Source organism: Myotis nattereri (assembly GCF_964212035.1).
Source record: "Myotis nattereri genome assembly, chromosome: 14".
NCBI classification, from domain to species: Eukaryota; Metazoa; Chordata; class Mammalia; order Chiroptera; family Vespertilionidae; genus Myotis; species Myotis nattereri.
Window position 1 is genome coordinate 7,793,560 of NC_138089.1, and position 24,788 is coordinate 7,818,347.

General features: G+C 49.7%; 1 protein-coding gene across 1 annotated transcript in view; it reads left to right on the forward strand.

Annotated features, from left to right (window-relative positions):
• Positions 1–4,110: 4,110 nt before the first annotated feature.
• Positions 4,111–24,788, forward strand: part of EOGT (EGF domain specific O-linked N-acetylglucosamine transferase) — a 37,022-nt gene continuing 16,344 nt past the window's right edge. Inside the window, exons 1-7 of the mRNA XM_081106374.1 lie at positions 4,111–4,335; positions 5,746–5,846; positions 7,046–7,154; positions 10,576–10,670; positions 12,250–12,354; positions 15,989–16,095; positions 19,061–19,164. Of these exons, the coding sequence (XP_080962500.1) occupies positions 4,120–4,335; positions 5,746–5,846; positions 7,046–7,154; positions 10,576–10,670; positions 12,250–12,354; positions 15,989–16,095; positions 19,061–19,164 (837 nt within the window). The 5' untranslated portion in view covers positions 4,111–4,119. The remainder of the gene's footprint in view (positions 4,336–5,745; positions 5,847–7,045; positions 7,155–10,575; positions 10,671–12,249; positions 12,355–15,988; positions 16,096–19,060; positions 19,165–24,788) is intronic.

Below are 24,788 nucleotides of genomic sequence, written 5' to 3' on the forward strand. Positions count from 1 at the left end.
TCGATCAGCTGCCTCCTGCACACTCCCTACTGGGGATGTGCCTGCACCAAGGTACATGCCCTTGACTGGAATCGAACCTGGGACCTTTGAGTCCGCAGGCTTACGCTCTATCCACTGAGCCAAACCGGTTAGGGCTTATAAAGATTTTTAAATTGATTTTTATTTATTTATTTATTTTTTATTTTATTTTATTTTTTTTAAAATATATTTTATTGGTTTTTTACAGAAAGGAAGGGAGAGGGACAGAGAGCCAGAAACATCGATGAGAGAGAAACACCGATCAGCTGCCTCCTGCACATCTCCTCCTGGGGATGTGCCCGCAACCCAGGCACATGCCCTTGATCGGAATCGAACCCGGGACCCTTCAGTCCGCAGGCCGACGCTCTATCCACTGAGCCAAACCAGTTTTGGCTAAATTGATTTTTAGAGAGAGAGGAAGGGAGAGGGAGAAAGAGAAACATCAATATGAGAGTGAAACACTTAGCTGCCTCCTGCATGCCCCCTACTGGGGATCAAGCCTGCAACCTGGGCATATGCCCTGATGTAGAATCGAACCCACAACCTTTAGGTGCACAGGGCATGCCTAACTAACTGAGCCACACTGCACACTGGCCAGGGAGAATTTATACTTTTAAATTTTATAAAATTGTAATCAACTCCCTGTTTGATAAAAGTCCTAACCAAGAAGATTAATTCAGATCACCCTTAAAACAGATAACAATATACTCTAGCTCCACCCAAAAGAAAATTGGAGTTTACCACTCTTCTTGGTGTCCCCCCTGTCTCTCCTTGGTGTCCCCCCTGTCCAGAGGTGACCTGCTGGCCTTGGAAGTTGGGGCTAATGGGGCACAGCAGTCTGCTTCTGAAAGCCCCCGCTTTATCGCCCACAGTGAACGAACTGATTTTGAAAGTTGAGTTTTCCAGTGTGCCCTGGTGACAGCAGACCTAGCTGGGAGCAGCTAAGGTGTATACAGCTTGATCACCTTGTGGAAAGAGCACTTTTTTTTTAAATAGAGAAAAGATACCACTAAAGTGAACCAGAAAGATTATTGTCTATGATATGTTGTCTATGATACTGATTATTGTCTACTAGAGGTGCAGTGCATGAATTTGTGCATGGGTGGGGGCCGCAGGCGGTAGGGGGATCTGGGAACCGATTGGCCCTCTGGGCGGGCGGAGGGATGGTCTTACTGGCCTGGGATCCAATCCATCCCTCTGACATTTGCACTGGTTGTCAGGAGCCACCTGGCATCCGCTTTTATATTGTTTCTTCCTTGTGGAGCATCTAGGGAGGGGAAGTGGCGTGGTGCCTGAGGCAGACTTCCAGGAGGCTGGCAGCACTGTCAGGATCGTGCCGGCAGCGCTGGTTCATCAGTGCCTGGCCCGTTCTCCAGAGATTGGAACTGTAGGACTACTGAGGGAGTGAGTGGCTGCTGCCGGGCTGGTGGACCATGGGAGGGGTCTGTCAGCTGAGCGGTGCTCCCGCTGTGAGAGCACACTGAGCACCAGGGGGAAGCTCCTGTGTTGAACATCTGCCCCCCCGGTGGTCAGTGCATGTCATAGTGACCGGTCATTTTGGTTGTTCCGGTCGTTCCGTCGTTAGGTCACTTAGGCTTTTATATATACCAGTATACTAGAGGCCTGGTGCATGAAAATCATGCACTGGGGTGGGGGTTCCCTCAGCCCAGCCTGTGCCCTCTCACAGTCCAGGAGCCCCATGATCAATTGCCCCAAAGAGGTGGGCCCTGCCCACCCATCCAGGGCTCCACGATGGATTGCCCCCCAGCAGAGGGAGGCCCTGCCTACCCGCCACAGCCCACCATTCGGTGGCCTGGGCCTCCCTCTTTGGGGCGATCGTGGAGCCCCCCCGACTGATCGATTGCTCCGCTGGCCTGTGGCCTGGGCACTCATGGGGCAATGGCCGGGCCCCCAACCAATCACATCTCACCTGCCTTGGCTGGCCTGGTGCCAGTGGGTATCATAGTGTGGTCATCTGGAAGGTCGTCCAGAAGGTAGTTTGGCTGTCTGGTCTAATTAGCATATTATGCTTTTATTATTATAGATAGATGATAAATAGGGAAATCTGGTCCAAGAGATGTAGATGGGGAGAGTTAGAAAGGCACTGAGGTCTGTAGCCATTATCTCTTCGCAATTCTAAAGCAGGACAGGGAGAGCCTCAGGGTCTGTCTCGGAGGCAGACTGCCTGGATTTCACTCCTGCAGTTTTCCAAGTCTTAGCTCTTACTGCCACCATCGATTGTCATACACGCACGAGCATGTTAGCTTCACAAGGGCAGGGAGTCAGTTCCTGAGTGTGTGCTTGTTGCTGCACCTCAGTACCGAGACCCTGGCGCGTGGTACTTGCTCATGCTGGTTGTATTGTTATCTCACTCAGCAGACACGCTGGCTCTGAGCCATGGCACTTCTTTTCCTCTGTCTCTCTGGCATGTGTCCCTGCTCCTCATCATTCAGGTCTCAGCTCAGATGTCAGTGAGCACCCTGCACCCCATCCAACATGGTTTTAAACATTTGTTTTATTATTTTTAAAATATCTTTTTATTGATTTCAGAGAGAAAGAGAAACATCAATGATGAGAGAGAATCATTGATTGGCTGCCTCCTGCATGCCCCACACTGGGGATCAGGGATTGGGGATTGAGACCCCAACCCTAGGCATGTGCTCTGAGTGAGCATTGAATTATGACCTCCTGGTTCATAGGTCGAGACTCAACCACTGAGCCATGCCAGCTGGGCTAAACATTTATTTAATAAACATACAACATTTAACACACCAGGTACATCTAAACACTTTACCAATATTTAATGCACAGCCCTATGAGGAAGGCTTATTATAATTTCCATATTATAGATGGAAAAGCTGAGGTACAGAAAAGTTAAATAACTTGCTAAGGTCATACAGCTTAGGAATCTGCATCTGGATTCAAACCTAGTTGGTACAGTTTTAAAGTCCAAGTTCTTAACTACATTATACTATGTTGTCTGTCATATTACTTTTATTTCAGGCAGCAGCAAACTGGGTCATATTAAGGACTTCCTCCCATTTTGGTAAATATAATTAGAACAGCCATACCCCCTCCTTCAGCTGCTTTCCTGACAAAGGCACCGTGGAGTAGTTGTCACAGAGACTGTACAGCCTGCAAATGCGAAGTAGAATTGGCCCTTTGCAGAAAAGGTCATCGGCCCCTGGGTTACTTGAGTCACAGCCCTTGTCATCTTCTGAAGTTGTGTGTTTATTTTATGTCTCTTGCACTAGGTTACAAGCTCCAGGAGAGCGGGGGTTTTCTTGCTTTGTTCTCCCCTGTATTCTTAGCTCTGATAAGAAAAAAAATATTCTGAAATGTTCTCAAATTACAGCAGCTGGAGAGCGAGAGAAAGAGAGCTGTTAGTCTGAGAATGGCTATGGGCCTGCTAGCAAAAAACTAGTCACATTCTTGTTTTACCTGTTGGGATTTCGGATTAATTTCCAGGTGGATATTCTGCAGATTATTTTAGCCAGCCACCATCTAATCCCAGGAACCCGTGCTTCTCCCAGCAGCCCATGGGAGCTGGCGTTCTCCTGCAGACGCTGCTGGCTCTTGCAGGGGCGTGGCCGCCCCCACTGCTTTGCCTGTAGCTCCTGTAAATTCTTCCCGACCACTTCCTTCTCTCCCTGCCCCGACTGGATGTATAAAGATGCTTGCAAAACTCCAGGATGACAGACATGCTTTATCTTCTTGCCATGCTGCGGGGGGTTTAGACTCCGTGCCCCAAGACTCATCTTCATTTTGGCTAGCATCTTTGGCTCAATAAAACCTTACTTTTAAAAAGACTTGTAAAAAAAGAGGACATCTGTAATACTTTCAACAATAAAGATAAATTTTTTAAAAAGTAAAAAGATTTTCAGCCATGGAAATTAAAAAGTTTTAGTGTAACAGCTTCTAACACAGTGCCTGGCACATAACAGGTGCACAGTAAACGTTGTATTTATGGACTAAAGGCACGTTATGCCCTGATGTAGCAAAGTTCATTGTAATTATGCTTAGCGCTGGCTCCCTTAGATTGTTGAAGGATATGTCTTGAGGAACGTGTTTGCAATTTGATCTCTAGGTTTGGAGGCTGCGATGATAATGCTGCTTGTCTTTGGAGTGTTGCTTCATGACCTCCCACTGAGTTGCCCCCATGAGGCTTCGCCCCAGGTGGGGGCCGAGGGCACCCAGGGCGGGCCTGGGTTTGACTACGCCAGTATCCGCCTGCCCGAGGAGCACCTCCCCTTCTTTTTGCACAACAATGGGCATATTGCCAGCCTCTGTAAGAAAGACCCACACTGCCCTTATAAGGTAGGTTACTTCTCTTGTTTATTAAAAGCATGCAGTTTAGACTAGCTTACAAACTCTGCTTTATAACTTGAACTTGAAGGTAGCATTTTATCTTTTGGTTGTAAGGTGAGTTGATCATTGTATTTCATATAAGGCTTCTAACGACCAAACTTTGTTTAAAGCTCTGTCCCACTCATAGCAGTGAGATTTAAAATCTAAATCACTAGTACTACAGTAAATAGGAACCCAGTACTATTTGTATACTCCATAAGTGAATCAAATTAGATTTTATACACAAAAGAGTATCTATTTTAAAATCACTAAAGAATTTGACACCTCTTCCTCCTTCAGCTGCACTGAGGGTCTGTCCCTTAGCACTTCATTTCGATAATAACACCTCTGGCCCTGTCTCCACATAATTAAGGTTGATACTGAGGCTGTCCTTCTGGTGTAGAGCTGTTGGAAAGGCCTCAAATTGGAGCCCGTTAAGGCAGCTTGTGAGGCCCTGAGATCAAAGCTGGGCCTGTGGAACACTTCCTTTCCCACGGTGCTGGCACAGGAGCCCGCTGACGGAGGCCTGGGAACCGGTAAGAGCCTGCGGGGCTCTCTGGCACCAGCAGCTGCTGTGGCCCACGGGCTGCATAGCTTTCCATGTCTGTGGGATCTCTGCTGATCTGGATGCATGAGTAAAGTTGCTGATCCTTTTAATTTAGCTGATTGTTTTGGTGACAAATTCCATTTTAGGTGACTTTTAGGATCTGGTTTTAGAGTCAGTTTGCTCTCTGAGAAAGGAAGGCTGTTTCAGGAGGCTGCTTCCAGAAGTTTCAATGCAAGTCGTCTCTGGTTGTCCAGGCAAAGCCTAGGCTTTTGGTCAGGGGACAAACATGGGGAGGGGCTGGTAATTAAAGATAGATGTTGTTAAGAACCTGAAGACTCCTAGTCTTAGAATTTACTCTTGTAATTTTTACTGCATGAGTATGTATCGTAACATATAAAAGTGAAAGTCCTATAATGCTTTGTTTCTTCATGGAAAAATCTAAGAGTCCTCTCTAAATGTCAGAAGAAGGGAGCCTCATCTACATGCACATTGGTAGGGTCACCAAAGGAGGAACGCACGAGGCCAAAGAATTATGATTTATTAGGTCATCCTGAAAACCAGATGGGCTGAGCCCCCAAATGGTTCCAGCACCAGGGACTGGGAGCCTGAGGTTTTAAAGGAATCCAGGCTGGCTTTTTCTGGTCAGAGAACTCTCTGGGCAGATCTGGATCCTGGAAAGGTCCAGAGGGGAAGGAGAATGGTCTTAGCAAGTGGAAGGTGGTCTAAGCGAAAGGGAATGTCAGTAGTGAAGTGGCCTGAAGGTCAGTCTCCCAGAGAAGGGGGTATTGACTCAATCATTTGATCAGACCCAACACACATGACTTATGTTCTAGAAACACTTAGAAAACCTGGAGTACTGCTGGGGCTACGAGGAATCCTGCCGACCCGAGTTCCGGTTCAGCTACCCTGTCTGCACCTACGTGGACATGGGATGGTAAGTCATGCCTCCCCTTTAAGCTGTCCTTCACGGCCGGGGATGCTGACCCCCCGTTTGCAGCGAGGCGCTCTGGTTTTAGATAGTAACTCCTTTAGATATCAGTTTGCTCACATGGTCATGGATTCAACTTGACTGCCCCCAGGAATAGCTGTCATTTCCTCTGTCAGGGGGAGAAACGGTATAGATCACAGAAAATATTGCCCCCGGCAGACGCTAGGAAGATAAACTGATGTTTTCCTCATGATTCTGGAGGGAAAGTCAAGTGTAATTGAAACTGGAAAAGCCGGTGTTTGTGGGGCTGGTCACCACCAGAACCAGTAAGCAGAGGTGAGGATTGAGGCTTTACGGGTGCTTTATCCAGATGGCCTGCGATCTGAGAAGACTGCGGGTTGTGTACCCCAAAAAGACTGTCTTACCTGTCATCTCCAGCCAGCCCTTTAAAAGGAGAAGAAAGGTGTAGGTAAAGGGTTTGGAATTCAGGAGCAAGGAGGTCAGGGGTTCGGAATTCAGTGGGAAAGGTTAGCCAGGCCAAAGCTGCGTCCGTGATTTCCCAGCATCCTCTCACCTGCTGATGGGTGTCTGCGGGGCGGTGGGCGTTCCCTCCCGGGAGCACAGTGGCTCGGGCTCGGCCACTCGCAGTGCTCCTGGGCCACGGGGTCGGGTTGCTGGCTGGTCTCCTTCGGTCAACGCGGGTCATGCATTCCAGTCCCCGGAACAGTAGCCTTCCACATGCATCGATGACCAAGCCTAGTAACTGTGTCTAAAGCTAAACATGTTAACACCTGGAGTCCCCACCACAGTTACTACAATCAGTACATTCACGGTGCGGGAGGAGTGTGGGTGGATGTGGAAGAGGCAGAGAGGGGATAAATGGCAATGGAAAAATGAAATACATAAAAATCATGCCAGGTTAATGGAGTAAGTAAAATACAGTAATTAGCAGTCCATTCTCTTTAGTTCCGGATGACCCTAATCTAACACATTTATGTGTGCATTTGTATTATAAGTGAGTATGTCTGTAAATAATGTATTTTGGTAACTTATTCATGTAGCCAGGGATCGTTTTAAGAAAATTATGATAGTTTACTTAAAAAAATTAATGAAAAACTTACAGCAATGTAACCTTTCGAAAGAAGACTCAAGTCTCAGAAAAAAGAAAAAGAAAAAAAGTGACGAAAGTCTTTGTTTGCAAATAGGACGGATACCCTGGAATCAGCCCGGGACACGTTCTGGCAGCAAGCGGACTTTGGCTACGCGGGCGCACGGAGGCGGGAGCTGCGAGAGCTCTGCCGGCCCCAGCAGACGGTGGGCTGGCGGTCAGCGGTGGGCTGGCGGTGGGTTGGCGGTCAGCGGTGGGCTGGCGGTCAGCGGTGGGCTGGCGGTGGGCTGGCAGTCAGCGGTGGCTGGTGGTGGGCTGGCTGTGGGCTGGCAGTCAGCAGTGGGCTGGCGGTGGGCTGGCAGTCAGCGGTGGCTGGTGGTGGGCTGGCTGTGGGCTGGCAGTCAGCAGTGGGCTGGCGGTGGGCTGGCAGTCAGCGGTGGCTGGTGGTGGGCTGGCTGTGGGCTGGCAGTCAGCAGTGGGCTGGCGGTGGGCTGGCAGTCAGCGGTGGCTGGCTGTGGGCTGGCGGTCAGCGGTGGGCTGGCGGTCAGCGGTGGGCTGGCGGTCAGCGGTGGGCTGGCGGTCACCCGTGGGCCGGTGGTCAGCGGTGGGCTGGTGGTCAGCAGTGGGCTGGCGGTGGGCTGGCGGTCAGTGGTGGGCTGGCGGTCAGCGGTGGGCTGGTGGGGGCTGGCGGTGGGTTGGCGGTCAGCGGTGGGCTGGCAGTCAGCGGTGGGCTGGCGGTCAGCGGTGGACTGGCGGTGGGTTGGCGGTCAGCGGTGGGCTGGCGGTCAGCGGTGGGCTGGCGGTGGGTTGGCGGTCAGCGGTGGGCTGGCGGTCAGCGGTGGGCTGGCGGTGGGTTGGCGGTCAGCGGTGGACTGGCGGTCAGCGGTGGGCTGGTGGTGGGCTGGCGGTCAGGGGTGGACTGGCGGTGGGCTGGCGGTCAGGGGTGGACTGGCGGTGGGCTGGCGGTCAGCGGTGGGCTGGCGGTGGGTTGGCGGTCAGCGGTGGACTGGCGGTCAGCGGTGGGCTGGCGGTCAACGGTGGGCTGGCGGTCAGCAGTGGACTGGCGGTGGGCCGGCGGTCAGTGGTGGGCTGGCTGTGGGCCGGCGGTCAGTGGTGGGCTGGCGGTGGGCTGGCGTCAGCGGTGGGCCGCTGGTCAGCGGTGGGCTGGCGGTGGGCCGGCGGTCAGTGGTGGGCTGGCTGTGGGCCGCTGGTCAGCAGTGGACTGGCTGTGGGCCGGCGGTCAGCGGTGGGCTGGCGGTCAGCGGTGGGCTGGCGGTCAGCGGTGGGCTGGCTGTGGGCCGGCGGTCAGCGGTGGGCTGGCGGTTGGCGGGTGGTTTATTTAATATGCTCTTGTGTTTAGATCATGATGTGGAAACACGGTGGACGGCCTTGAGAAAGGACTCCTTGCTCCTGTGTGTTTATTGGCTTAGACTCTTTTTTAACTTCTGAAAACAAGTTGTTCCGTGTCCTTTGGAAACCGTGTCCTAGTTTCACACATACATCAGGTGGCCATATTGTGACGCAGTTAAAATGTCACTAGGATTAGCATTTTCCTTAAGCATGTGCTAAAGAAGATAAATTGATAAAATGCATCTTTGCCCGGCCGGCGTGGCTCAGTGGTTGAGGGTCGACCTATGAACCAGGAGGTCACGGTTCGATTCCCGGTCAAGGGCACATGCCCAGGTTGCGGGCTCCATCCCCAATGTGGGGTGCGCAGGAGGCAGCCGGTCCATGATTCTCTCTCATCATGGATGTTTCTCTCTCTCTCTCCCTCTCCCTTCCTCTCTGAAATCAATAAGAATAAATTTATTTAAAAAAATGCATCTTTACACATTTGCTTGCAAGTACTTTGGGACAGGATACACTCACCATGCTGCTCATGTTTGCTTAGGACCTCACAGTGTGCCAACAGCTGTTCTGAATATGTGAGCTGGCTGGGTTCTTGCAGGCACAGCAGAAGGAGGGCATAAAGGCCCTGGGTCCTCAGCGACAGTAAGCAGCTTCGTTGAGACCAACAGCTGCTACGGGTTCTGTGCACCTAGAATTAGAACGCAGGTCTGTGCGTTGTCACCCTCGCCGCATGCACTCAGCTGGTAAACGCACCTTTGCCAGAGGCAGCCACAGTCAGTCAGAAGAAGGACAGGGTTCAAATCCTGATTCCTGGACAGGCACCCAACGGTCTGTTTTTCAATTTCTTCTGCTTTTTAAACTTTTTAAAAAATATAGATTTTTATTGATTTCAGAAGGAAAGGAGAGGGAGAAATGTAGATGAGAATCACTGATTGGCTGCCTCCTGCCTGCCCCCTACTGGGGATCAAGCCCACCACCTGGGCATGTGCCCTGACTGGGAATTGAACCAAGACCTCCTGGTTCATAGGTTGATGCTCAACCACTGAACCACATTGGCCGGGCAATTTCTTCTGCTTTTAAGCCATGCCTATTTCAGAGCTTGTGGTAAGGATGAAGTGAGAGTCTGTATATAAAAATGCTCAGTGCAGGGCCCGAATCCAAGCAAAGGGCTCAGTGTTTGTTTTTACAGGTCCAGGGAGTTGTAGGGTCTGTTTTCTTCCCATGTGCTTGAACCCTGGCCGAGTCTCGGACATCTCAGGCTTCTCCATGGTCTTCAGGCAATCAGAAAATTAAAGAAAGATTTTATTAATGCACTTGCACGCACTCTGTAGCTTTTGGAGGCTGTCACATAATAGGACTTGAGGCACTTCTCGCAGGAGGCAGGGCAGGACCCGCACTGTGCTTGTGCCTGCAGCAGACGCCGTCTCACCTGCCGTCCTCTGGCCTGAGTCTGCTGTTTGTGCACAGGGCAGGCAGGAGCCATGCCCACCTGGCACACTCCTCCGGGGCGGTTTGTAGAATGCTCTCCTGGCCAAGATCTACCTCCATGTGCTTTGTGCTCTCAGAGCCTGATCCCTTACCAACTGTGGACTCCAGAACACCGTGCCGGTCAAGGCCTTGTGTTCATGGGAGTTACAGGAAAAACAAATGGCATTTAATCTATAAGTAAAATCCAGAGAAGATACTAGTAAAGTTCTTGACACTCCCTCTTCCCGCACAAACCAGACTGGTAGAGACAGGAGCCGGCTCTGGTGGCCGCCTCGCCAGCTCGCTTATGTCAGTGATTTAGAAAACATTGCCCTGTGTCCCCGTTGAGACAGGGACCTCCACCAGCTTTCTGTTTGCAGACAGTACCTCTTACGGAATTGGCACACTGCCCTTCAGCCTTGCATTTTAATGTCTTGTGTGTATTCATCTTGTTTCATTTGGCTCGTCTTTGAAAGATGCTTTTCACACACTGTGGTGGTGATGGTTCTGAGAGCTTTTCTACTTAGAGGACTGAACCACACATTCCGCTCTTGCGGAATGATATAAAGAGGTGATATAAATAGAACATTGGGAGTTCTTAGTCACTGAAAAATGTGAAAATGGGCAAAACTATGTGTGGTCCAAACCTGCGTGGGAGGGAAATGTCCTAAACAGAAGCAGCCTTTGGGAGCGTGCCTCGTCACACCGTGTGGCTCAATCTCAAGGTGCGCATGCTGTCACACATCTAGCATGTCTGGGGGTGTCCTTGGAATGTTAATACTCAGAGTTGTTTTCTCAACCTTATTTCAGAGTGACTCGAGTCTGGTATGTTCCCGCTACCTTCAGTATTGCAGAGCAACCAATCTCTACCTTGACTTAAGAAACATCAAGAGAAACCATGACAGGTACTTAAGTGATTGATGTTAAAAATCCAATAGAAATTCTGAAATATTTTCAGGCCCAGGGATATACCTTGGGTTTGCTTCATAAAGATGTGGCGATGAGGCTGGTGGAGGTTGGGGGACTTGATTGGCCACGAGTTGATTGTTGTGAAGCTGGGTTTTGGGTCCATCAGCTTCCTTCCTATACGATTCTGCTGCTTTTGTATACATTTGAAATATCTAATCTAATAAAAGACAAACATGCAAATTGACTATACCTTCGCTATGCCTTAAGCCATGCCCACCAGCCAATCAGAGCAACTATATGCAAATTAACCCAAGATGGCGGCTGGCAGCCACAGAGCTGAAGCGAGCAGGAGGCTTGGTTGCTCCAGTGATGGAGGAAGCCAAGCTTCCCGGCTGGCACTGAGCTCCACTGAAGGCAACAAAGTTTCAATTATAGAAGCTAATAAACTCCAGGTACGTGCTTTCAGCAGGCTGTGGCCAAGGAGCTGGAGTGAGTAGGAGCCGGTTCTGAGCTCCACTGAAGGCAACAAAGTTTTAATTATAGAAGGTAAATAAATCCCAGAATAAAAAAAGAAAAAAGAAAAAAAGGAGAGGCTGGGAGCTTCCGTCGCCGGGGGGCTTGGCCAGCCTGAAAATGGCCCTCAGCCCCTCACCCAGACTGGCCAGGCACACCAGTGGAGACCCCCCACCCTAAAGGGGGTGTGGCCAGCCTGCAAACAGCCATGAGCCCCTCACCCAGGCTGGCCTAACCTCCATGACGTGAGGGTCCCCACTGTGGGGGGAGGCTTGACCAGCCTACAAACAGCCATCAGCCGCTCACCCAGGCTGGCCAGGCACCCCAGTGGGGAGCCCCACCCTGAAGGGGGTGTGACCAGCCTGCAAACACCCATCAGCCCCTCACCCAGGCTGGCCAGGCACCCCAGTGGGACCCCCACCCTGATCCAGGACACTCTTCAGGGCAAACCAGCTGGCCCCCACCCATGCACCAGGCCTCTATCCTATATAATAAAAGGGTAATATGCAAACTGACCCTAACAGCAGAAAGACTGGAATGACTGGTCACTATGACACACACTGACCACCAGGGGCAGACGTTCAATGCAGGAACTGCCCCCTAGTGGTCAGTGCGTCCCACAGGGTGAGCTCTGCTCAGCTACAAGCCAGGCTGCCGGCTGCCAGTATAGTGGTGGTGGTAGGAGCCTCTCCCGCCTCCTTAGCAGCGGTAAGGATGTCTGACTGCAGCTTAGGCCTGCTCCCCTCTGGCAAGTGGACATCCCCCAAGGGCTCCCCGGCTGCCAGAGTGATGTCTGACTGCCAGCTTAGGCCCAATTCCCCAGGGAGTGGGCCTAAACCAGCAGGTGGACATCCACCAAGGGGTCCCAGACTGCGAGAGGGCACAGGCCAGGCTGAGGGACCGCCCTGAGTGCACAAATTTTTGTGCACTGGGCCTCTAGTTCTACTATAAAGAGTTCAGTTCTGATGAAAAACTGATTTTGGTAAACCACTTTGGTGACAGCTCATGGGCTTGAGTCCTGAAAAAATTTTCCAACGTAATTTAATTTTTGTTATCGACTAGGTTTCAGGAGAATGTTTTCCAGACTGGTGAAATTGGAGGACACTGTAAGCTTGATGTGCATACATTGATGTCTGAAGGTCAGCGCAAAAGCCCCCTGCAGTCTTGGTGAGATTTTTTTTTTTTTTTACTGTGTTTGTAAAATATTTGCCTTTATTTCTGGAACTTGCAGATTTTGGTAGGGAATCTCAAATGGAAAGTTTTACTTCATTTGTGAATAATTTGGCATGAGCTTTCAGGAATTGATGGCTTCAGAGCAAATCCACCAGTTATAACTGAATTAAATATGTTTATAAAATATTAGGAAGTATGATATAGTACATACTTTTTGCTAATGAAAGAAAAAAATGAGTTAAAAAATAATGAATTTTTATTAACTCGTAATTTCTGTGTTTTGGGGCATACATTTAAAAAAGAAACACAATTTATTGAAGTCTGTAACAAGCATAGAGAAAAGTATATAGTTTGGATTATGAACGAGTGAACCTACCTGTGTGACTCTGACCCAAGTCAGAAATAGACCATCATCAGGGGATATCTATAATACTCTCAACAATAAAGATAAATTAAAAAAAAATAGACCATCACCAGCACCCAACTCTCTCCCAGTCCCAACCCCCGTCCTCCTCTCCAAAGATAAACGCTATCCTGACTTTTAACACCATTGATCAGCTTTTTGAACTTTATATAAATTGGGGAATACATTTTGATTTAAAACATTTTTAAAATTAAACTAGTTCTGTGTTTACTAAGAAAGTTACCATCTCTAGAAATGAAGGAATTAGGGTAATTTAAATTTTTTTTTATTTTAAAATACTTTTAGACTCATAGAAGTTTAAAGATACAAGGAGTTCCCATTGTAGCCTTATCCTGGCTTCCTCAAATGGTGACATCTTACATAACCATAGCACAATGACCAAAACCAGGAAATGGACACTGGTTCAATATTAATAATGAACACATTTGGATTTAAGTATTTGCTTATATACTTTCATTTTTTGGGATGCATATTTCTGAAGTTTCAGGGGGCAGACCTGTCCAGCATCCCAGAGAGATGCTCTCGCCACCTCTTTACAGCTGGAGGTCCCGGGCACCTGGTTCCGGTGTGCATGGGTGGTTTCCCCACCACCACGCAATTCTCCAGAACCACCCGTGGGTCCTGCCTTTCAACTCAATTCTGATGCTATGTCCCAAGGTTAAGGGTTCAGTCCCTCAAGGCCAGGTTGTCACATGTCCTTTGACTATAGGTTGGGTTTAGTTTGGCAGAGCTTTGAAGAACATTTTAGTTATTAAGTGGTTTCTGTTGAAAGCATGTGGCTCAGGAACACCAGAGTGTACGAGATGCGCAGGGCACGTGTGGGGAAGGGGTGCCGGCCTTCTGTGTCCTCTCCAGGCTCACCAGTCTCCAAATCTCCAAGCGTTCCCCAACCCGGAAGCTCTCCGTTTCGTTTTCTGTGGAGGCTTCATTGGGTAGGCATTGCTGATGAAATCACTGGCCACTGATGAGTTCAGCCTCTAGCCTGTCTTCCTTTTCCAGAGGTCAGCAGGTGGGACTGAACATTCCAAACCTCTCATCACATGGCTGGTTCTTCTGGCAACCAGCTCCCAACTTTAAGGGTGAGCCAAAAGCTACCCCGCTAACACAACGGAAGACACCTTTATGATTCTCATGACCTCAGCAATCCTAAGGGTTTTAGGAGCTCTGTGCCAGAAAAGGGGGTGAAGACCTAATGTAATATTACTATAAATCACAATATCACAAGTCACATAGGATACTCTTATGCTAATTTTGAAGTCAAACACTCATTCTGAGAAAATCCTTCAGGATAGTAATCTACTGTGCATCTGTATGACATTTTATAGTTGGCAGTGCGGCATCTTCTTTGACTTAACAGACTTCTGCAGTAGGAGCTCCTGTGTTCCAATGGGCGTTCATAGTCCTGTATATTTTGTTATCTGATTTCACATGGTAGTTGCCTAGGGTATGTTTGTATTAGTTGTTTATTTCCATAGAACAAATTACTCCAAAATATACTCTGGAGTATATTTGCATTCATTATCTATTGCTATGTGACAAATTACTCCAAAATTGGGCAGTTTAAGACAGCAAACATTCATTATTTCATGAGGTTTCTGGTGGGCAGGATTTGGAGGCAGCCACGCTCGGGGGCCGGCTCAGGGTCTCTCACGGGGCCCCAGTTCAGTTGTTGACAAGGGCTGCAGTCATCTCTAGATTCAGCAGCCCGGAGGTTGCTTCTGAGCTCACGCATGTTGTTGTCAGTTGACCTTAAACAAGTAGGCAGCTTGATATTCCTCTAGCAAAATATGCTTATTTGGGTATATCAAAGAATTGCAATTACGGCCACGCACGCTCATGGTGAGCCATGCCCAAGTCTAGAGAACAAAGAGAAGAACATTATTTTCTAGAGAAACTAGGGACCCAGTGCACGAATTCATGCACCTTGAAAGGAACTGTGGACTGTGAGTGAGGCTGCTGTGGGCACAGGGGCGGGTCTTGGCCCATCCTCAGCACCCCTGTCCGGCCCCTCCCTCCATGGCCCCCAGTTCCCTGTCTGCCGGCAGCCCTGCTCCCACATGCTGATGGCGCTGGCCCTGCTCGCATCCACTGACAGAGTGGAGCAATTGGGGCCGGAGCTAGCAGTGGGTGTGCCACTGGCCATGAGGGGTGGGGTAGCAGAGCTCCCTCTGCAGGCCCTCTGAACTCCAGTTTACAGTACATGAGCCTTCTGTTGACTAATCTTCACATAAGTTTCAGTTTCTCTCTGGCTATTGTAGGGGGCGTCATTTCTTTGTCATGTGGGTCTCTTCCTAATCATAGCATGGCAGCCAGGTTCCCCTAGAGAGCAGAGAGAGAGGGGGAGGGAGGGAGAGAGGGAGAGAGGGAGAGAGGGAGAGAGGGAGAGAGGGAGAGGGGGAGAGAGAGAGAGAGAGAGAGAGAGAGAGAGAGAGAGAGAGAGAGAATGCCCAGCCTCAGAAGTGACACCGTCATGCTGCCTCACTTTGTACCTTAGGAGTGAATCACTAAGTCCAGCCCACACTCAGGGGAGGGAAAAGTTTCAAAGAATTGTGGACATATTTCTGAAACCACACTATTTCACCCTTGTGCATTTTAAAAGGACCTATTGGATATTTGTTTTACGTCAGACGTGGTTTCAAAGCTGACGTGCTGCAAAGGATCTCAGGTTAACGCTAAATGTCTCTGGTCCCCTGCGGGTGATTGCCTTCTTCTCAGTGGGAGAGACCTGTGCCCTGTGGCTTCCAGTGAGGTTTTCCAAGACAAAGGCTTTCCTTTCTGCTGGGAAGCTTAGCTGTGTGCTGGCTCTCCGAGACACCGATAATTCTTGGAATGCCGTCTTTCCAGGGATCCAGGAAGCCCATGCCCAGGAGCCTCAGGGTCAGGTGATGCCCAGCCTCCTCAGACTGCAGAAACCTGTGGCTCCTCCCGCCTGCTGGTAGATTAGCCCATTCACTGTGCAAATTTTCTTTTGTCTGGAAGGTTATCAGTGTATATCGCACTGAGATGTAAAATCATTTCTGTTCCTGGTCTCAGTGTTAAAATCGACCGCGAGTTACGTAAGGTTAGTAAGTGGGAAGGTCCACATGTCTTCCTAGGAGGCTGCTCTGGAATGAAGTCACCCTGATGAACAGAGCTCAAGTTACAGTGTTGCAGTAGAGATTCAGGAGAATCACTTTGAAAGCGTCTCCCAATTCATAATTCCAGGTTCGCTGAGCTCCAGAGCTACACTCAGCTCAACTTCAGACCAATAGAAGACGCTAAGTGTGACATTGTGGTTGAGAAACCAGCCTACTTCATGAAATTGGATGCAGGTGAGAAGTTAATTTGTAATTTATTAGTTAATGTGGCTTTGTTCCTTTTAAATAAGTTTTATTTATTGATTTTTAGAGAGAGAGAGAGAGAGAGAGAGAGAGAGAGAGAGAGAGAGAGAGGTTTGTTGTTCTACTTATCTGTGCATTGGTTGGTTGATTCTTGCATGTGCCCTGACCGGGGGTTGAACCTGAAACGTGTCTCACTGGGACGATACTCTAACCACTTGGGCACCCAGCCAGGGCAGTGTTCCTTTTCTGATACATTATGTGATTTCCGGTAACTTTTGGGAAGCAGTATGACATTGAACAGTGGGTTTGCTTTCTGCTTTCTTCTCTGAAGCAGTGAACTGGTTTGAATTTCCCTTCATTCAATACCTTTAGAGGAAACCTGCATATTTGTATCAAATGATTCAATCAGAATCAAAAGGCGAGAGAAGAGGTGTATGAATACCTTTGACACTAGATGTGCCCCATCACCTTTCCCAGAGCACTCGATGTAGGTTGAGCTTTCCTCTGAGTAGAAGCATGTATGCACTGCGGGCAGGAAAGGGTCCGTGACCTCTTCTGCAAGCTTTCTGACATCGTTCCCATGGTGGAGTAAATTTCGGATTCCTCTGGAAGTTGGGTTTGCAGTATATTCTTGGGGGAAAAGTTGAAATTACAGTGATTTTCCCATTTATGCATAAACCTTCTAACTCTCAACTTGTAAGCACGCTTCACTTCGTGAGCTGCTTGTCTTGCATGGCAACGTGGGTCGCGCTGCGCTCGCTCACTGGCTCGCCCGCTTCCTGTGGGAGGTGAGGGTCACGCTGCCACACATCACGCTCCTGAGCGCCGGCCTTCGGCGAAACGGAGCTCTCCTTCCTGGCTGTTTCAGCATTACGATGATTTATTGCTCATATTTTTAATGTGTTCTGCTTTCTGACGTCATAATTCTTACATTACAAAGTATTAAGTTCAGGAATCAGACAAGTTTACATTTTTAAAAATAAGAGCAAGTAAAAATGCTATGTTTGATGTCCTGACTCATTTAAAAAATATGCCAATTAAAAGGGGCCAAGAAAGCACTGATTTGCCTGTAAAAGGGTTGAATGTGTGCACTGAGATACCTGTGCAATAGCGTATGTTGAGGGGGAGTGATCGGCCAGTTCTTTCCTATTATACATTTTTCTTCTAACTTATGCTGTCTTCCCATTTTCCTTCTTTTGTAATATAGAGTTTCAGTGAAGTTATTTATTTTTTCATTTGCTGATCCATTTATTTTCTTTTTTTCCTTTTTATTGAAGTTATTGGGGTAACTGGTTAACAAAATCAGATGCACAATGCACACTGTACTGTGTTCCCACCCCACGTCCCGTCTCCGTCCTGTCTCCCTTTCATGGGCACAGTCTTCCCGGGGAGAATGAGATGCTGGGAGGAAGCAGGACTCACGTGTCTGAGGACGGAGCCTGTGATCATCCCTGGCTTAGAACCCTCCTGGCCCCGCGCGCTGTTCTGTGTGCTGTGCTGCAAGCACGTGCTGCGAACCTGCTGAGTGACGCACGTGCTCCGGGGGCTGGCCTGGGCAAAGGGCTGTGCTGGAATAGAATTCTCTTTTTCTTGTTTATTTGAAAATATACTCTGTCAACCTTTCTCTGGGTGAAAAAGGAGTCCCTCCAAACATCCATCTAAATTACTCGTCTAGAAAGAACTGAATGTTGCCAGGGCCAGTGTGTCTCAGTGGTTGGAGCACCGGCCTCTAGACTGAAGGGTCCCAGTTTCGATTCCCTGTCAAGGGCGCATACCTCGCTTGCAGGTTCCCCAGCCCTGGTTGGGGTGCGTGCAGCAGGCAGCCAGTCAATATTTCTCTCTCTCTGTCTCTGTCTCTCTCCCCCTCCCTTCCACTCTCTCTAGAAATCAATGGAAAAAATATCCTTGGGTGAGGATTAAAAAAAAAGAACTGATTTTTTTTTTTAACTCATTTTCTGGCACACAATGTTGTTATTCACTGTGGGAATGAAGTCAGAATAGTTCATGATTTCTGCTCTTAAGAGTCACTTTTTCTTTTAATAAATATTTTTCCTCCTTTAAAGTACATGTTTTAAATGCCAGTTCCTGGAATTGCATCCTGTTCAGAGTCGCACATTTCCAGGTTGAATCCTGGTTCCTGTGCGCTGAGCCTGGGTGGGGCGTACTTGGGCCTGGGACTCTCGTTCCTCTCCACCTATCTGATCCAGCCCGACCCAGCTAGTTGCCGTTGTTTCATGCTGCCAGGCCCTGGCTGGGCAGTTGTGGGTAATTTCTAACAAAGCTGGCACCTCAGTGTAGGGATTTCCTGTTTCTAGTTGAGGAGCTTAGGGACTCAGGAACTTGTCTGAGAACGTGGCTGGTGAATGGCTGAGCTGGGATTCAGCCCAGTTCTTCTGATTCCAAAGTTCAGGCTCCTTCAACTAGAACACGGGACATCCAGCCCTTTTAAACAATAGTCGGCTAGTATTTCCCCAAGGAGCAATGTTGTAAGTAGTAAGTGTGAAGAAAAGAGACAGGAATGAAAAAATACTCAAATGCTAATAGTTGCCGTCCTTTTCAATCCTATGATGAACAGGTGTAGCCTAATTTATTTTTAAAAATAAATGATCCTAAAAATAAATTCATGGTCCTATAGTTCTATCCAATTCTGAGCTAAATAGACTTGTATTATTCACTCCCCTCGCCCCCCGGGAACTTAATGATTATTTATTACTTAGTTTATATGGGAAAATGCATTCCTGATTTCTAAATAATCAATTTTAGAGTGAATTCTTGAACCCAGTCAGTCTGTAAATTGAGGATTGCCTGAGTATAGATCATGTCATGTTTGGAAAAACTCCTTTCTCATTTATTTCAGCTGAAAGTCCACCATGTGATAAACAGAAGGGGTGGAGTAAAATTGTCTGCTCACGTGCTCTCGGGGTTAGCTAACGCAGGCTTCTTTCTCCGACGCTAGGTGTTAACATGTATCACCACTTCTGCGACTTCCTGAACCTGTACCTCACTCAGCACGTGAACAACTCCTTCAGCACCGACGTGTACGTCGTGATGTGGGACACGGTGCGTAGGCTGCTTCGCTTCCGCTCTGGCCTTGCTCCTCACATCTGTGGCTCCGCGTGGTGAACGGGACTTTCTAAGACACCACATTCAAAAATACACGCACGCACACACGTCCACAGGCGTGCAGGTGAGCGGGGGCGTGTCTCTGTGTGTATGCACATGTTCAGATGGGCGGACACATAGGTAGGCTTACATTTCGTTCTGGGAACTTGAGAGGGAGGCAGTGGAAGAGTTCCCTCCCTGTGTGGGCAGGGGGGGCTCTGCAGACCAAAGCCTGGCTCCCCCTGACCTCGGCGCCCCGCACCCCGAAAAGAGCTGCCCCTGCGTGCAGCTGTGCTGAGTGGATGAGCTCACTGCAGGGTGGGCCGTAGGCCTGCACATCAGCACCACACCTGCTTTTTGCTGTTTTTTACTGCTGTCTTTTTTCTTTCTTCTCTCCTTTTCCTGCCTTTATCCTATCAATGCTGACCCCTCCACCTGCCAAGGTCACCCCCCAAGAGTTGCTCCCGTGCACCCGGCTGTGAAATAGGACAGTTGTCATCTCTACCCAAGTGTCATTTTGAGAATAAACCATGTGGTGTATGAACAGTCACAATGCCCGACACAGCACCTGGGCTCCGAATGTCCCTCTGACAAAGACAGTGGTGAGGACATGTGGTTTATGACACACAGGCGAGGCTGCCTAGCCTGGGAAGTTGGAATGCTCACCGGGAAGTGACCTCAGGTCCGACTGAGCATTCACTCACAGGACGCTCTGGCTCCCTCGTGGCACGAGTCCATTCAGACGATGGTACAGGCGAGCTCAGCTTGCTGGCAGGGCGCATCGCCACTGCTGGGAGGCGTCTTTCTAGCCGCCCGCACAGCACAGCTCGGGTGCGAGGAGGCGGACTCCCGGGGGCAGGCCTGGGCTCGGGTCCTACAGGATGTCCCCCGTATGTCCTGGGACAGCTGCATTGGCAATGCCTCCAGGTTCCCCAGAGAGAGACGGCCAGTTCCAGTAGTCATTACCTGGTTTCCCGGTCCAGGTACAGTTTACCGAGAAAGCGTCTTTTAAATCATAAGCAGTGTTAGCTCGAAGCACAGGTGACACGCCAGGGAGCAGAGCGAGACAGCGGACTGCAGGTCCAGTTCTTGTGCAGAAGGGGCAGTCTTTTTGCTAACATTTTTTTCACTTACAGGGAGCTCGTGGTCAGGCTACGTAGGCAGGTTTTCATTTTCCCCACTCCCGAGGCCCTTGGTTTCCCTGAAGTCTGATGGGACTCGGTTCCCTAAGTCTTGGCCGTGACTGCATCCCTGGTTCTCTGAGTCCGGCTGTGACTGTGTCCCTGGTTCTCTGAGTCCGGCTGTGACTGTGTCCCTGGTTCTCTGAGTCCGGCTGTGATTGTGTCCCTGGTTCTCTGAGTCCGGCTGTGACTGTGTCCCTGGTTCTCTTGAGTCCGGCTGTGGGTGCGTCCCTGGTTCTCTGAGTCCAGCTATGACTGTGTCCCTGGTTCTCTGAGTCCGGCTGTGGGTGCGTCCCTGGTTCTCTGAGTCCGGCTGTGGGTGCGTCCCTGGTTCTCTGAGTCCGGCTGTGACTGTGTCCCTGGTTCTCAGTCCAGCTCGGGGTGCGTCCCTGGTTCTCTGAGTCTGGCTGTGATTGTGTCCCTGGTTCTCTGAGTCCGGCTCGGGGTGCGTCCCTGGTTCTCTGAGTCCGGCTCGGGGTGCATCCCTGGTTCTCTGAGTCCGGCTTGGGGTGCGTCCCTGGTTTTCTGAGTCCGGCTCGGGGTGTGTCCCTGGTTCTCTGAGTCCGGCTTGGGGTGCATCCCTGGTTCTCTGAGTCTGGCTGTGGGTGCGTCATGGGTTTACATTTTCCTTGTCCTCCAGTTTTGCTGCCACCAGTTTCATTTCTTGGAAATGTTTCTGTGAGCAAAGGGCACACTGTCTCTTTCTTTCTCTCTTTCTGTGTGAGGGCTTCTAGGCCACGATCGCTGGTCATCGGCAGCCCTGAGGTTACTCAGTGTGGTGGTGGCTTTTTAAAAATGACACCTGGTGTCATCTTTCATACTCATAGCATCAGTGGACCAGGGCTGAGAAGCCTGTTTCACAGGAGGGGAAGCCGAGGTCCGAGCAGCGGGCTGCCCTCCGAGAACAGCCATGGAGGTGGAGTCAGGTTCCCGTGTGGCGCTGACCCAGATCTGTGCCTGAAGCCACAGTGCTGTATCCCTCCGAGCGGTCCCTGCAGAAGCTGGGACGTGGATGGAGGTTCTCCAGACACTTCCCTTCCTTCCCAGAGCTTCCTGGACTCTTGCTGCGTGTTTGTCCCTGTCTCCCTCTCAGGCACCGAGCCTTGCGGGGCTGACTTCACCCCTGGGCTGCTAGGGGAGCGTGCTGCTCAGCCACCGGCTGTTTCCTGGCATGTGTGTCAGGCAGAGGGGCTGGGGCTGTCGGGCAGGCAGGTGGGAGTCGTCCCGCAGGCAGACACCCTGATGTTACCTCCCTCCTGGCTGCTCTCTGCATCCATTTCAACTCTGCCAACTGGGGCAGAGAGGCCTTTGCCTGCTGCTCACGCCGATTCTCAGGCAGCCAGGTCTGCTGGGTCGCTCGGAATGGAGGCCCACCAAAGACTGAGGGCTGCACCGGGACAGCGGCAAGGCCGCGTGGGGCCACTGCCGCCTTCTCCTGCTGGTGAGGCCTTGAAGGAAGCAGCTCTGTGACGGGCCGGCTGTGACCTGGAGCCCTGCCAGTGGACGTGCTGCCTCAGCGCCGGTCCCGAGGGCCTCCACGCGCCGGTGCCCAGGGCAGGAGCAGGGAAGTGGCCAGGCCGCAGGTCAGAGCTTGCTGACCTTTACGATCTGCTCCCTGGTGGTCAGTGTGCATCATAGCAACCGGTCATTCAGCAGTTTGGTCAGTTTGCATATTAGCCTTTTATTATATAGGATTGAGCCAGAACTGGGACATTTCACTTTTGGTGGTGTCAAGAAGGGCCTTTCTTAGACTGGCATTGGAGAGACATTGAAGGAAGGAATTATTTTTTTATCACCACATTTAACAGTTCTCAGTGTTTTTGTTGTGGTTGTTAATCCTCACCTGATATTTTTCCATTGATTTTTTTTTTTTTTAGAGAGAGTGGAAGGGCGGGGGGAAAGAGAGAGAGAGAGAGAGAGAGAGAGAGCAACAGTGATATGAGAGAGATATTGAAATGTTGATTGGTTGCCTCCCTGCAACCCAGGTACGTGCCATTGATAAGGAATTGAATCCAAAACTCTTTGGTGTTCTGGTCAGTGCTCTAACCACTGTGAACACCAGCCAAGGCAACAGTTCTCGATAATTCTGAAATACCTCTAAAATGTGCAACATAGCCGAACCGGTTTGGCTCAGTGGATAGAGCGTCGGCCTGCGGACTGAAGGGTCCCAGGTTCGATTCTGGTCAAGGACATGTACCTTGGTTGCTGGCACATCCCCAGTAGGGGGTGAGCAAGAGGCAGCTGATCGATCTCTCTAATCGATATTTCTAACTCTCTATCCCTCTCCCTTCTTCTTTGTAAAAAATCAATAAAATATAACAAAAGAAAAAGAATAAAGTGTGCAACATAAAAATTTCATAATCTGAAAAAAGTGCTATAAAGATAAAACGATATGAACATAATATATAACCAACTGACACTTTGATATTTCTTATTTCTATTGACTGATTTTCAATCTAAGTTATACAATTTTAAAATAAAATAATCTGCCTCCTTTAGCTAATGGATCATGTAATTTTCCACTTTTCAAAAATCCAGTGCATTTGGTAAATGTACTGGAAAGTACTAGTTTCTGCATGTTCACAGGTTGCGAACATGGAGTCTGGAACCAAGCAGACTGGGCTCATCCCAGCCCTGCAAACACCAGCTCTACAATTTAGGGAAATTGTGTCTCAGTTTCCTCATCTGTAAAAAGGGGGTAATGATGTTACATAGCTCATTAAGTTTGTGGGCGGGTTTAATCCTATCTAATAAAAGAGTAATATGCAAATTAACCATCACTCCCTCACTCCGTCACAAATATGGCGGTGGCCACGGAGTGAGCAGGAGGCTTGGGTTGCCCCCGGTAATGGAGGAAGCCAAGCTTCCCGCCTGCCCTGGCTGGCCCTGAGCTCCACTCAAGGCTACAAAGTTTCAATTATAGAAGATAAATAAATCCCAGATACCTGCTTCCAGCCTGCGGCTGTGGCCAGCCTGAAAACGACCATCAGCTCCTCACCCAGGCTGGCCACACTCCCATGGGTGAGGGTCCCCGCTGGGGGGCTTGTCCAGCCCTGAGCTCCTCACCCAGGCTGGCCAGGCACCCCAGTGGGACCCCCCACCCCCACCCTGAAGGGGCTGTGGCCAGCCTGAAAACAGCCCTCAGCCCTTCACCCAGGCTGGCCACACCCCCATGGGGTGAGGGTCCCCACTGGGGGTCTTGACCAGCCTGCAAACAGCCATCAGCTGCTCACCCAGGCTGGCCAGGCACCCCAGTGGGGACCCTCACTCTGAAGGTGCTGTGGCGAGCCTAAAAATGGCCCTCAGCCCCTCACCCAGGCTGGCCAGACACCCCAGTGGGATTCCCACCCTGATCCGGGACATCCTTCAGGGCAAACCAGCCAGTCCCCACCCGTGCACCAGGCTTCTATCCTATATAATAAAAGGGTAATATGCAAACTGACCCTAACAGCAGAATGACTGGGAATGACTAGTCACTATGACACACACTGACCACCAGGGGGCAGATGCTCAATGCAGGAGCTGTCCCTGGTGGTCAGTGCGCTCCCATAGGGGGAGCTCTGCTTAGCCACAAGCCAGGCTGACGGCTGCCAGCACAGCAGTGGTGGCAGGAGCCTTTCCCGCCTCCTCAGCAGCGGTAAGGATGTCTGACTACAGCTTAGGCCTGCTCCCTGCTGGCAAATGGACATCCCCCGAGGGCTCCCGGGCTGCCAGAGGGATGTCTGTGTGATGGTCAATGAACATATGAACATAAGGGGAGCGGGCCTAAGCCAGCAGGTGGACACCCCCCAAGGGGTCCCAGACTGAGAGAGGGCACAGGCTGGACTGAGAGACTCCCCCGAGTGCACAAATTTTTGTGCACTGGGCCTCTAGTGTGTTAATAATATCAAATGCTTAGAACAGTGCCTGAGACATAGGAACGTGCAAGATGCTATTATTACTTCCCTTATTAATGTTAATGGGATGTTATGGTATTACTCATTAGTCAATGGGTAGATCATTTCAGAGTTACACACATTATGTTTTTAATGTTAAAACTTTTCAAAGCATTTTTCTTGCTCTGAAATTTATTTCCAAAGGTATTTACCCGAATGGTTTTGTTCACTGAGCATATCAGAGTGTGTGCAAACGGTGGTGTGTGTATGTGTTGTGTGTACTTGTACTGTGGATAGAAACCTCACAGGAAAAAAGCCCACAACAGCTGACGTTGCAGACATGCAAATACTAAGGGTTGGGGTGGAGAAACAAACCGCTCTGAGGAGACTAAGGCTGAAATTGTGGTGATTATTATTATTATTTTTAAAATATATTGTATTGAGTTTTTACAGAGAGGAAGGGAGAGGGATAGAGAGTTAGAAACATCGATGAGAGAGAAACGTCCATCAGCTGCCTCCTGCACAC